The 13,809-nt window shown below is 44.2% G+C and overlaps 1 protein-coding gene across 1 annotated transcript in view; it reads right to left on the bottom strand.

The window, feature by feature from the left end:
* The window catches only part of btbd11b (BTB (POZ) domain containing 11b), a 70,792-nt gene extending 58,872 nt beyond the window's left edge, over window positions 1–11,920 (bottom strand). The window contains exon 1 of the mRNA XM_084555764.1: window positions 10,851–11,920. Within this exon, the coding sequence (XP_084411890.1) occupies window positions 10,851–11,703 (853 nt within the window). The 5' untranslated portion in view covers window positions 11,704–11,920. The remainder of the gene's footprint in view (window positions 1–10,850) is intronic.
* Between the last annotated feature and the right edge of the window lie 1,889 nt (window positions 11,921–13,809).

Genomic DNA, 13,809 nt, shown 5'->3' with positions numbered 1-13,809 from the left:
ATTGGATGGATGCAGCTTCCACTGCCAGCAGAGCCGACCCTAATAGTTCACTTCAGATCTCAGTTTAGCCCTCTCTCATCTGACACACAGACACACACACACAAAATTAACAGTCTCTTGTTCCAGTCGCAGTGTTTTCCGCATTGTTTTTGTACCCTGCTGTCCATCTGCTGCTGCAGCTTTCTCCCTTCTCTCTCTCTCTCTCTCTCAATAACTCAACCTATTTGTGTAATTTGTGAGCAAACTGCACATGCTCGAAAGCAAATTGCAGTCGGGGTCTCTGTGGGAGTGCAGCTGGTGCAAGTTAGAATTTCATTCGCCGAGTAGGTTCTGCAGGTGTGCAAAAGGTTACAATAGCAGAAGTAGATTTGGCAATCAGTCGTCATTGCCAGGAGACCATCAATAATCTTGGATGCAGAAAGTGCCTGAATTTGACATTTTCAGAGGTGGAACTTTGTGTGCGTTTCATTTCAACACTCTCTGGTGCCATGATAATATAACCTGTAATGAAGGATAATGATTATATCAGGACACCGGGACAAGAAGATCTAACCTGCCATGCAACTGGTGGATTAATCTCTTTCCACCCCAGAGGTAAAGGTCAGATCTTCTTACATTTTTTGGTCTTCTAGTTTATAGATTTCCTTCAGCGTTAGGCCAGAGAATTTAAAAACTGTTTTTATCGTTACAGTTGGAATAAAGGGTTAGTTTTCCAAGAGAAAAAAGGAGTCTACACATTTAGTCTGACACAAAGGGTATGTCTCTTTTGGGGTAAAGCTAAACAATAAAGCCTCAAAGATGACTCAGTTCCAGATGCCTGAATAGACAATATTCATGTAATTCATAAAAAAAATCCCCGCTGCATTCATTTTTCAACGGGTTCGGAGAAAATCTCAGAGCTAACAGCCCTTCCTGGCAAAATCCTGCAGCTCATTCTCTCAGTGCTCGTCCCTTCCCTCACAAAGCCGACTTCCAGCTGAGAGTGAAACCGAGTGGACGGGCTGATGCAACATCACGCCAGGTACAAAAACCGACAGACACACCTTTCCCACCGGCAGCGTGTCCTCCTCTCAACTCCTCGCTGTCCTGTGAGTCAGACAGACCGAACCTTTGTCTGTCCAAAGAGAGACAATGACTGAACTAAAAGAACAGGGCATAATGACAAGGCTTAGTCATTTAGTGGCTCAAATCTCTATTGTGCTTTGGCAGCGGTGTGGGTGTTTCCCAGAAATTAGTTGTGATTATTAAATGTACCATGTGAAGAATTCACTCTGAACAAAATGCCACTGTTTACGTTCAGCATTTCATTGTTACCGGAAAAGTAATCAAATACATTAAGAGTTTAATCCTCTACACCAAAATAACATCCCTTCTATTCAACATACAGAGAAACAGAAAAGTTTGTTTAACCGGGAGCAAGTCAAGATTTTGGAGGTATTTACTGGACCTCAGGCGTCCCATTTTTACAACAATCCTGCAGGGTTCACACATCACCCAAGCCAGCAAGACGAGTATATACACCAATCAGGCATAACATTATGACCACTGACAGGAGAAGCAAATAACATTGATCATCTTCTGACAATACAGTATTCTGCTGGGAAACTTTTGGACCTGCCATTCATTTGTATGGATGTTACTTAGACATGTAGCACCCACCTAGACCAGACCAGGCACCCCCACCCCATAGAAATGACACTCCTTGATGGCAGCAGCCATCCCCAGCAGGATGCAGCCTGACACAGGCACACACACAAAAAATTGATTGAAAATCGATTGAAAATACATGAAAAAAGCACAAGGTGTTGACCTGGTCTCCAAATTCACTAGATACCAAACTGATCAAGTATCTGTAGGATGATCCACAGAGGCCCCTCCCCTTAACCCATAGGACCCAAAGACACCACAGGACACCCTCAGAAGGCCCATGTCCATTCTCTGATGTGTCACAACTGTTCTGGAGGCACAAGGGAGACCTACACAATATTAGGTAGGTGGTAGTAATGTTGTGGCTGAGTGTAAATACACAACTTTGGACTAAGGAGTGATTATATTTCTCCCCACAATTTCAGACCTTGTGCCAACGGGGAGAGGGGACGCCAAGTGGCAAAGTGCACAGGATTAAAAAAAACACCACAATCTGAGCTCCAATCTACTCCATCTGTATTAAATAAAAGTGATTTCTTTTAAAACTTGACCCCTTTTTAAAATGGGGCAATAACTCACCTCTCGTACCTATAGGAAAGTGGGAGGACTGATGAAAACAACATGCCCCACTGTAAATGCATTAGTGCAAGGCTGTATTTATCTTATAGGTTTAAGGTACAGTGCGCTGCTAATGCATGCTATAGGGAGATATACGGTGTAACGTTTCAGTGTTTTCTTTAAAAAAATAAATCTACGGGCAGAGTTTACAGCTGCCACTCGCATCTGTCTTTTGACAGTCTTGGGTCCATTTTAACAATGAAATGTGAGTAAAGCAGGAACCGGCATATGTTAGTGATAAAAAAAAAATAAAAAATGCCATGAAGAAAATAGACATATATACCTTCTTCTGTGGTAATCTGTACCACATGTTGCTAGTTCAGCTGGGGGTTGAGCAAACTCACTCTGCTGGAGTGAAGGATCGAGAAGACGTCCAGCGTTTCATGTTGGCATCTGTGTGGACCTAGTGTTGTTTTTGTCTGTCACTTTTTTTCCCACTTACTTTCAGGTCACCCACACTAGCTTTCACTCAGTCCCTAGTATCAATTACAGTTACAGATTGTATATCGATCTGGAGGAGATCTGTCATGGTTCAGACACATATGTCCGTGTGCTCCCACGTCTGGAGTGACAGAACTATTAGAGCCCTGCCAGACGTGTAAGACGGGACAAGGTCATCTCAACTCAAGGCGATGGCAGAGTGCATCTCTGCAATGAATAAGGAAGCTGGACTGACAGGGGAAAGTGGAGGAAATTGAGTGAATGAGAGACGAGATGCAGAAATGAGACAAAAAGGGGAGAACACAGAAGGAACGAGACGCAAATAGGTATGGAAATTCATCCGGTCGCACGATTTGATCGAGAGTATTCCACACTGAACAACACAAAGGAGCGGTGATTCCACTTTACTCAAACATGCACACAATGTTTATGCAGTGGCACGCACGTAAGAGTCTGAAGGTCAGTGGTCTGAGCCCTCGTGGGAGGTAATGGGATACTGGTCCAGTGGAACAGAATCAGTACTGCATCAGCAAATCTACAGCCTGCCTGAGAGCTCCTAATGTGCCTTCCACCATGCCATTGCTTTTTATAGAAAATTACTAAAAAGGCAAATAAACACAACTAATCTGTGACGATCTGAGCCACAAGCGGGTCCTGATGATGTGGTGCAACACTTCTACTCTTGGCGTTACTGTCATTACATATCCCTCCATGTGCATGCGAATGCAACACATGCAGGTGATTGCTGAAAGGCATTCGAGGAACGGTGGGAAAACTAATTAAGCGCTGCAGATGAGGCAGACTGATGGAAAGTGGGTATGTTTGAGTTGATGTAATCGTTTTTGGCAGTTTTCCGGGAGTTTAAGCGTCCACACAATTCTATCCCAATTTCTATCTAGACGGCAAGCAGCGATAAGCGCAAATTAGTGTATACTGTAGATCCGGGGATAAATCCAGCCCTCCTGAGAAAGTACAGGTTAAATCTGTGGCACGTCAGAAGCAGTGTGTGCATTTCTGTCACGTGAATGATATTTGTCCTGAAATAATGGAAGTTCAGCTCCTCGTGACCTGTTCAGACATCCCACACATGTTCGCTTTGGTCGCGGCTCACTGCTAAAAACCGTAGATTAGGTGAAACTGCAGAGCATATAACGCTGGCTGCTCAGGAGTAAATTTTCTTTACTCTTCAGTAATCCGGTGTAAATGTTCAGGACACCCAGGGATTCATGCAGAAAACGTAATAATAACAATGTGATGTTTGGATGAAAGTGTGTTTCCTTATTCTCTGGACTCTAGGTTGGATTAGCACGAATCTGAAAAAGATAAAACTGCTGGCACACGGTTTGTGTTACTTTAGACAAATGCAGACAAGCTGTTAACCTCCTTTTCCTGTGAGCTGTGAGTAAACAACGACACCGGGTGAGATCATACGAGGGTAACTGTGCTGGTCACAGTATGAGATGGCGTGGAAGTGTGGCAACCTGCTTCGCTCATGTTGATTTCCACATTCATGTGACGGTCTGCTGTCTGCGTGTATTCGTGTGTATTAAGGCGTGCTGTGTAAATATCTCGGCATTTTGTTCGCAGTTTGTTTACCATCTGTGAATCCAGAAGCGTCTCGACCTGTCCTGACACGTCTTCACCGCACATATGACTTTTGTAACGGTGAAGAGACACTTTCTTTCAATTTCACTCGGCTCACATAAGAGAGGGAAGCTTGTTTGCCAGTTTCTTCTTTATATTTTCCAGCCAGACTGGTGGTTATTTAAATGGGATCACTTCCTGCTATACAATAAAAAGGAATTCAAGATAATAACAAAAAAAAAAAACCCTCGGTAGATACCGATGCTTCAGCCAACTAATCCACTTGCTGGTACTTGTTTGCGCAGACCTTTCTTCCTGCTATAATAAGAAGTAGACATTGCCTGTCTGGGTCTCATCTGTCACCCACAGCTTCTCTTATGGATTTTCCCGTTTTGATCCTTCCCATCTGTGCCTCTTTCTCTTCTTCTGCTTTTCTTCCAAAGTCATGAACAATTCATTCTTAGCCACAGCTTCACTGGATTTGGCCCCTTGGAGGAGAGTTAAGTGTTAAATTATCCTGGTGTAGGAGTCGTAGCGAAGGAGCAGCTAACACGGAATACTGAAATGGTAGAGGTAGACTTTCCATCTTTGCTATCGGGGGGAAAAACACAACAGAAGATTTAGTCTGGAGGGAAACAAATCCTCCCTGAAGACAAAAATAAAACAGCTAAAGCTGCCTTGATAATGTCAACCAGTGATAAAAAATAAAAAATAAAAAATACTGAAGCCTCTCCGCTGACGGTAAACAGGAAGCTAAAACATTATGCAGAAAGAGTGATTTTAAAGCAGTAAGTGCACCCTTTCTAGGTTGACATGGTCAGGGCGATAATGGAGTCAATCTTATTTTGGCATTAAAGGTCATGCATGAAAATGAGAAGACTCTGCTAAATTGGTCCTAGCTGCAGCGGCTCCAGCAGAATGCACTCACATGACATCACACCACTCCTTTAAGGGTCTTAAATATTGATTAAATTGCACCAGACTGCAATTGTAATAGCAAAATTATATATATATAATAGCAGGGCACTGTTTCATCAAGGCTACCCTGAATAACCACCGAGACCCTGAACAGTTGGACTCCGTTTTGCTTACTGTGCACAGGGGCTGCATTTATTCAAATAGCACCTGATTGATACTGATCTTAATGCCGGTCCACCAGCTGCAAGTACCAACACACACACAAAACACACACACACACAAACAGGGAGGAGTGGGACTGTGCAGTGGAAAGCTTTTACACAATTCACTGAGGTGCGTAAGAAAAAGGATGGCTGCAGAAAAGAGAGAGAGAAGAAGAAGACAAAAAAAAAAAGACATAGGATCTATCGCAGACGTTGCCAGCTGGGTGCAGAATTAACTGTATTCTATCACTTGTCTCCTCTTAATCAACTGAAGTAAACTTGGCTGGAGCTCCCCCTCCTTGTACCAGACTCCGTGTCACATCAGCATTCCTCATTTCCCTCTGAAACTCACAATTAATGCCAGATCCGCTCCTGGGCCGTGCGTGAGACTGTGTGTGTGTGTGTGTGTGTGTGTGTATCTGTGTGTGTGTGTGTGTTGCCGCCTGATATGCCCATGTGTGTGGTGCTGTGTAAGGGTTTCCTCGCACAGATATGTTATATCCCACTCCCAGACATAATGGGGACTGGTCTCCACCGGTACAGAGTGGTACCGCTGCAGACCGCAGTCATTCCTGTCTGCCTGCCTTTCACCGCAGCATGTGTGCACCAGGCACCGACCTCGCGCAGCAAAGGCAACGAGTGGATAAGGAGCAACGGAATGGAGCCTATACTGTATCACCTCCGTGGATCACTACTGAAAAAGCTCAAAGAAACAACATCAAAGAGCACCAGATCTAACAGCACACATATTACATGCTCAACAAGTTGTGTTCTCTGTAGGAAATGTACAAAAGTGAGGTCTCATTTTCAAGCGTTAATAGGAGGCAGACTGCATTCTGCCGTCGGAAAATTCCACCTCTGTCACACACTTCACACTGTAATGGTCCAGTTTCTAGGGATTATGCACTCCGGCGAAGTAATTTGCTATTTTTTGTGTGTTCTTCGTGCTGGAAGTGTGCGTGTGTGCATTAGCGGCGGCGAAGTATGATTTTCTAGGCAAGAAAAAGTAAGAGTGAGCGGAGAACAATGCCACAGAGCAGCAGCACTTGTTCAAATGATCTCAAATTACCCCTCAACGGTGTTGTATTCCACGTAGTGGTAACCGCTCCAGAGAGATGCAAGCCATTGTTGCATTGGATTTCCATTGAGGCTGCAATTGGTCGAAAGCTGTGAAGGATTTCATGCTGTAAGATTAATGCACTGACATAGTTCCCAGTTCCCAGCTGGTAAAAACACCACCACAAATCCAGCAAGTGCCCTTAAACCCAGTCCACCACAGAGATTTGGAAGTTCTGTAAATTCAGTCGCTAAACAAATCATTTTTAACTTGGATCTGAACCAAGAGAACCAAACTACAAATGTGATCCAGCAAGTGCCCAGTCCACCCCAGAGATTTGGAAGTTCTGTAAATTCAGTCGCTAAACAAATCATTTTTAACTTGGATCTGAACCAAGAGAACCAAACTACAAATGTGAATGCACCCCGACATATACCCTTTAATATCTAAATGTGCTTGATGATTCAGTAACACTCAGCTATTGCACAGATCTCATGCATGTTTAGCCAACACGGGGCTAAAGGTACATTATCCCTTGTATAAATGTCATGAGGGTAAAATTTTCCAATAAACCTTTCAACAAACCAAGACACTGCCCAGACTTGAAAGTCATCTCACACCTAAAGTGTCATTAGAAAGTCGTCCTCAGGGTGGCAGATATCCCCCTAAGCGCTGGATATCACGTTCCACAAGGCATTTTGCGTGACATGCAGGCATCGTTAAGGAAATCAAAGAATCGCCGTCTCCCGGGTCTAGTGGGAGCCATGAGCACATATCCCAACGTATATAGAGTAGTTTCCTGTTCTGGCAGGATACCACAGCTGAAGAAGGGAAACCCAACACCCACCTGCAAAATAACACTGAGTCAGACACGGGTGCGAGTGTGTGCGTTTGTCGGGTTTGTGTGTGGGAGGCCTGCCATATGCTTGATGTGCCAATGCAGAACGGCAAGCTGCAGTATGTGAGAACAGACATGTTTTAATTATAGATGTTGTGTTGAGGCCTGACATATCAATTCACGAAACAACCAAAGAAATGCTTTTTTTTCCCCTCTCGCTTGTTTTTAAAAATTGCTTAATGAAAAAGAAATCAATCCTTACAGATGACAGCGCACAGTATATACAGTCCGTACGCCTGTAACCACCGAGCCTCTCATATTTCTGAACTGCTCTTCTGTCGTTATATTTAAAAGCACTACTTTGAGAATTCAAGAAATAAACTTAATTGCATCATGCTGAGAGTGAGATCAGGCATTTGGCACCACTTGGGTAAATTAATACAGACTGGAAACAAACAGCTTGTTAGCCTAGAAAAGCATTAATAAACAGTTTGTTGGCCAGGAACACAAATTCCCTAAAATGTTGTTGTCAGGCAACCGGCAGAGACTTGACACTCTCTTGAACATAACCCCCAATAAAAGGAATGTTTTATATGCTAATATAATGTCTTCTTTCTGGGGACAGGTGGTGAAGGCAGATTTTATTATCTTTGGACAGAGCTAGGCTAGCTAAGGCGGTTTCCTTGTATTTCCAGTCTTTCTGCTAAGCTACGCTCACCGCCTCCTACTGTGGTTTCACATTAACCGTACAGACACGAAAGCGGTAGAAGTCTTTACACGAATCTTGGCATAACAAAGCAAATAAGTGAAGCTATTGCTTTAGCTGTTTTTAATTACCGAGCTCGTTACTTAAAGTGTCCGATGGAACCTAAAAGGAAAACAGTCACTGGAGTAACTACCTTAGTGAATTTGTGACAACACAGGAATTAAAAATCCTATAAATGGAGATGCAATAAAGATATTACCGACGGCCTCCTCACAGCGCCGGGTCACCAGCGTTAGCATAATATGAAAAAATCACCTCCATTACTCCCACTTGGCAGAGACAGAGAGAATGGATGGAGCGATACGGAGGTTCAATTTGGCAGGCAGTGGCTCCGCTAAGGTCAGCCCAACCTCGGATTGACTGCCCGTTTGGTTTTAGTAGGAAGACAGCAAATGATGAGGCTGTGTTGTGGCCTTTCCTGTCCCTGCAGAGGTTTAGAGGTCTTGAGATATCAGAATATTAGAATAGGAAGGATGAAATTTTGACCAACAGAGAGAGATCTCTAAAGCTACCATACATAAAACTGCAGTAACTATTTATTTTTAGCTCTTTGTCACCGTGCATCCAATATTTAAGGCTCATGTAGGGTACTGCGGCACATAGACGCCTCAGCCTAAGCACATATCCTACGCCGGTGCGAGCCATTTATACATATGCGCTCGTCAGTCTGGCTCGCTCTGTAAAAACGCCACACAAACGCTAGTCGGCACTGTGTCTTCTTTGCCAGTTGGATTAATTTTTATTTCTACTTCCTGCTTCACTTTCGCCGAAGACGACTCATGCGAATGTTTGTATCTCCAAACCTCCTCAGTTAACCTTTCCTTGATGTGTTCCATCTTTATTGATCCAAATCGAAAAATTGCAGAGATGGAGAAGGAGCCGGAAATACTGAAGCAGAAACACGCTACTACCAAGTGGACCAATCACAGCTCTTGCAGCCTGTAACACCGCTGCACGTGGTTACTACGTGGTCTGTTGAGGTGCACGTCATGCTACGGCGTTAGGGTCTGCGTATGGTCTGTGTACGGTCTTTTAAACACTTTGCCATGCTTGCCACTAACTTCGTTGTGCCTGCTGTGTTTGCTAAGTGAGCTCAGGACCATTAAACATTAAACCACAGTTTGTACCAGTGTGTAAAGACTTAGTAAAGCTCAGTGAACAGTCTGGTGAAAAAAGGGTTCATGACTACACAAGGAGCCTCTTTCACACATGAAATTTTGAGCCACTGTTATTAAGAAACTATAGATTATATGGATTATAGTGTTTACGTTACCACTTTAATAAATACTACCTAACTGCCTCCCTAATGACCTACACAGCACCACACAACACACCATGGACCTGAAGCTCTACGTCACTTCTCTTGCCTTGAGCATCATGTCAATTTTCCCATATGCTCCAGTCATTTTACTTGCATCTCATCCTATTCACCGGTCCAATGCACCGGTGAGCACTCACCACACCTCTTCCACAGCTGGAGCCTCATTGCATGCCAAGTGGCCTGAGCGTGCAGGGTGACTGAATACTCATATTCATTACTGCACAGGAAGTGTTCATACTCTGCCGTTTTATTTCAGTCTCTTTTCAGTTGTGCGTGGCCAATCTTGGCATTTGTTTGCGCTGTGTGTGTATGAACATCTGCGATGAACACACTTGTTTGTCTAATTCTGAATGTGAGGTTGAAGCCTTACAGTCCTGCGCTGCTGTAAGGACGTGGCAAACCGACTGACACATACCCTTAAAACAAGAGGTACAGTAAAACAAAGTGCTCTCGCAATGATGCCAGTCTTCTGCTGGTGATTCATCAATACGGTCACAGCGTCTTTCTAACTTTCTCTGTCTGTCTGTCTCTCGTTCTCTGCCTCGCTGTGTAACTCGGTTTTATTCACATCACTCTGCATAATGCATGAAAGCACATACGTCCCCCAAGGCCCTTTATTACGTAAACCTGTTGCAAGAGGAGCCGCAGCAGCACTTTTACAACATCCATCAAAACAGGGCCAAGCATGTGCTAGAGTGGCCTCTGATGTATTGATGGTTAAGTGGCCGAGAAGTCTGAATAGAATTAGACTTGTTCTTTGAGCTCAGCTACTTTCAAAGCACACACCAACAAGAATTTCCTAACATGTGGAAAGCCGGTGCAAAGTACGGCGGAGGTATTGTGTGTAACAGAATCGTAAAATGTAAGCGGGAATGAAAAACCTACTTCCTTTTTTAGGTGGAAAGAATAAAATGCATCTCTGCAGGGCATCACTGTAGGAAACCAGCAGGGAGAATCCTATTCACTGAAAAGCTCTCAGAGTGAATCACTAAACCTGGAGTTTTTTTTGCTGATCCTCATCATTTTGTGCACTGGCCACATGCGGTGTAAGGATATCAGAGAGAGCATCTCAAATCTACATCTCAAGTCTAACACTGCAGAAGACAGAAGAGGCGAGCTGGCCATGAGAGGAGTCCTCTCTGGCTCTCTCATCATGATCTCCAGTCAGTCCTCGTGTGCATGAAGCTCCTGAGCTTCTGAAGAGTGTTATCTCAGTGTTTCTTAGATAAGGTGCACAGTTCCTCAATTAGACAAGTGGATATACTGTAGTGTTTCCAGCAGCAAATGAATCAGTTTATCCTTTTGGCACTCATTGTTGGCTAGCATCTCTGGGTAGACTGGTAGATCTATACAATGGATGGGCAACTGAAGTGGCAAATTATGTATAGAATAGGGTGCACATTAATGCAAACTGGAGAAAGACCCTGTTTCACTGGCCTACTGTATTCAGAACTCACCGCTTGCGTTTTTCCCGCAGATCAGGTGTTGCCAGAGCTGCAGAGACCCCCATATCTCTGCATCACCGTTGACGGCCTGCTCCAGAATCTCCACAGAGAACTTGGGGATTCCGTTATCCCGCTCCAGCAGCGCGCTGCGCAGCACCCGCGCGTATACCTCACGGAAGAGGCTCTCCATGCACGCAGCCAGGTAGATCGCCGCGTGTTCGTGGATCCTGACGGCAACCCTGCTGTCGACCATCCACCTGAAGAACTTCCCCACGTTGAAGATGAGTCCGCAGCGCACCGACTTGCCGCGGCTGAACTTGTCCTCCTCCGTGCACATGTTGTACATGGACAAGGCACTGAGGGCCGCGCTGATGCAGTTCATCGAGACGGTCCATGACAGGACGATCTTTATGGCACTTTGGATCTCGTATTTGGTGCATTTGGCGTAGCGCAAACTCAGGCGCTGCGCCTCCTTGGCGACCCGGACCAGGACCCGGCTGACCAGCACGGAGAACCTGAGTAGGACGTCCTGCGGTGGGGTCGGCAGGCTCATCTCCTCGTCCTTGCTCAGTGCGCTCGCCACTTCCCCGAGGCTCCATGGCACATCCTCAAGCTCGGGTAGTTTAGCGCACTGCCCGGTGCACTCCAGGATCTCGGCGTCTTCGACCAGGACCGTGTTAACAGTGTCCAGACTGTTGTGTCGACTGTGCATCGAGTCGGTTAAATGCCAGTAATTCGCTCCATGTGCCTCTGAGCAGCACAGCGACGCACTGGAAGATCTGAAGGAGTCCGCGGCTCCACCATAACCCGAATCTAGCGTCAAATCCTCCAGGGTCCTCGCTACTGACTTGCTACTCCTTGCCATAACTGCACTTCATACTGTAAAAGAGGGCTTGGGAAAAGTGGGTGGAAAATATTCAGCGCTGGATTTCGGATACGCACGCGCCTTGCACGAGCTCCACTAACTAATGAGGTTATTATTTGTCTTAGTAAAAGTCCATGCAGGCCTGTCGTATAAAGTTAAAGAGTAGTATCTCACTACAGTGCATCATCAACAGTCACAGTGCTGTACCAGCGCAGTGCCTGACAGATGGGGGCGGGGCCGAGGAGAAGCGAGAACAGCCGTCAGCCAATGGCTTCTCGAGAAGAAGCAGCAAAGCGTTTTAATTGGACCACATTAAAGGATCAATAAAAAGTCATTGATGCAGCTCATCATAAAACAATATTCATGGAAAATGCAAACAGTGAAAAGTATCAGCACCACGCTCGTTTTTCTGTCGTCCACGTCTGGGACAAGTGGATTCTAAAAACTTTGGAAGAGCATACTGTAACTACAGAAGTCCCGGGAAATGATCCATGTTGAAGTAAAATGTTTAGCACAGACATTGCAGATGCGTGATAAATTACATCACACAGAAGCAACTGCTTTTATGTAACCCTGTTCAGAGGACAAGTCCACCAGAGGATCAGGCTCTTCGGATATTTTCTGAAAGACCCATGTCTGATCGTAACATGACTCAAGACCATTAATAATAGATCACATGCATAATGTATCCTTCTCTGTTCCTCTGGAGGAGGACCCATTGAAAAGATCTGAATTACTTTCAAGGTCATTCTTTAGGATCACTCACATTGTACAGCCTGGGGTTTCAGCTTTTGTGTTTTTCTTTAGCTTTCTCTGCCCTCACGAAAAGACAATACATATACGCACATATTGCCATAATCATTCTCACTTAACATACTGTTTGAATGTTCTTCAAGGGACAGCAGAGAGGCGTGCGGTTTACTTAACTAAAAGGTAGATAATGCAGGTGACACTGACAAAAACCGCGTTGCTGCAAACAGATAAGTTTAGTGTTTAGGTTCAGTGTAAAACTGTGTGAGGAATGGAAATAACTGAGATACTGGTATAAGGGAATTACTTGATTACATGAACTGGGCTTGCTCACTATGGCTGAGTTTACATCTGAGATGCAGCAGTGGAATGAAGTGACTGCGTCTGACAGAAAGTTGGACTCTTCCCTGGAGCAACAGCGAACCCTGGTGGCGAGCAATCAAATTTCAGCTCACTTTCAGCAAAGTGAGAAACTTAAATTAGTCAGTTGCACAAAATTTAAACTAATCTCAGTCTGTTTTTATCAGCAACTAGAAATCCAACAACCAGGCATTCATTCTCAGCGTTTTAAAAAACGAAACTTTTGTTAATATGACAGGTAAATGAGGAATTGCATTTGTCTTCCCAAAAAGACCAGAATGCAGCACGAAATATTTTTCTCTTAAAAACCTGCTGGTTTATACGTCACTCAATATTCTGGGGGCCCGAAGTAAATTTCTGATTTACCAAACAGCTGCTTTGAACTACTGTGCAGCGCAGAGCTAGAATCAACTTCCTTGTGATCTCTGTGCAGCTTCAAATATAAATTAAAATCTCTATTGGCTCTATTATTGCACTCTTATTTGCTCGTCGCATCAGTGTAAACGTACAGCTTAACTTATTTACCGCACTGTGACTGCATTAGCATTACTGGTCAGATTGTCTTTCTTGATTTGTAAGTTTTCCATTTCCTACTAATTAACTTAAAAATCCAGATATATCCAACCTCAGATAATATTATTTAGCTTTTATGACTAGTTCTTGTAATTTCCTCTGTGTTTTAAATGTGCAGCATAACCGCCAAGCCTTCATGTGTCAATGCCAAATCTCATTCATACCAAATTTATCATGCTGGGAGAACATTGTGTTTGTTCTCAGGTCTCTTTTCAGACAACTTAAATAAAATAACATGCTACTAATGAAGGAATGTCCTTTTTTCATTAAGATGTTTTAACTGCTGCAGAGAATCACGACACTGTACGGTAGCTGCTGCTCATTTAATGTCCCACTTTCTGCTTTTGTCATTTAACATGGCTCACATTCCACAGCTGAGAGTGGGAGGCTGGGAGTTCAAACTCTAAAGGACAAAAAAAAAAA

The sequence above is a fragment of the Chelon labrosus genome, assembly GCF_963514085.1.
Source record: "Chelon labrosus genome assembly, chromosome: 11".
NCBI classification, from domain to species: domain Eukaryota; kingdom Metazoa; phylum Chordata; class Actinopteri; order Mugiliformes; family Mugilidae; genus Chelon; species Chelon labrosus.
This window is presented reverse-complemented; position numbering and strand designations above follow the sequence as displayed.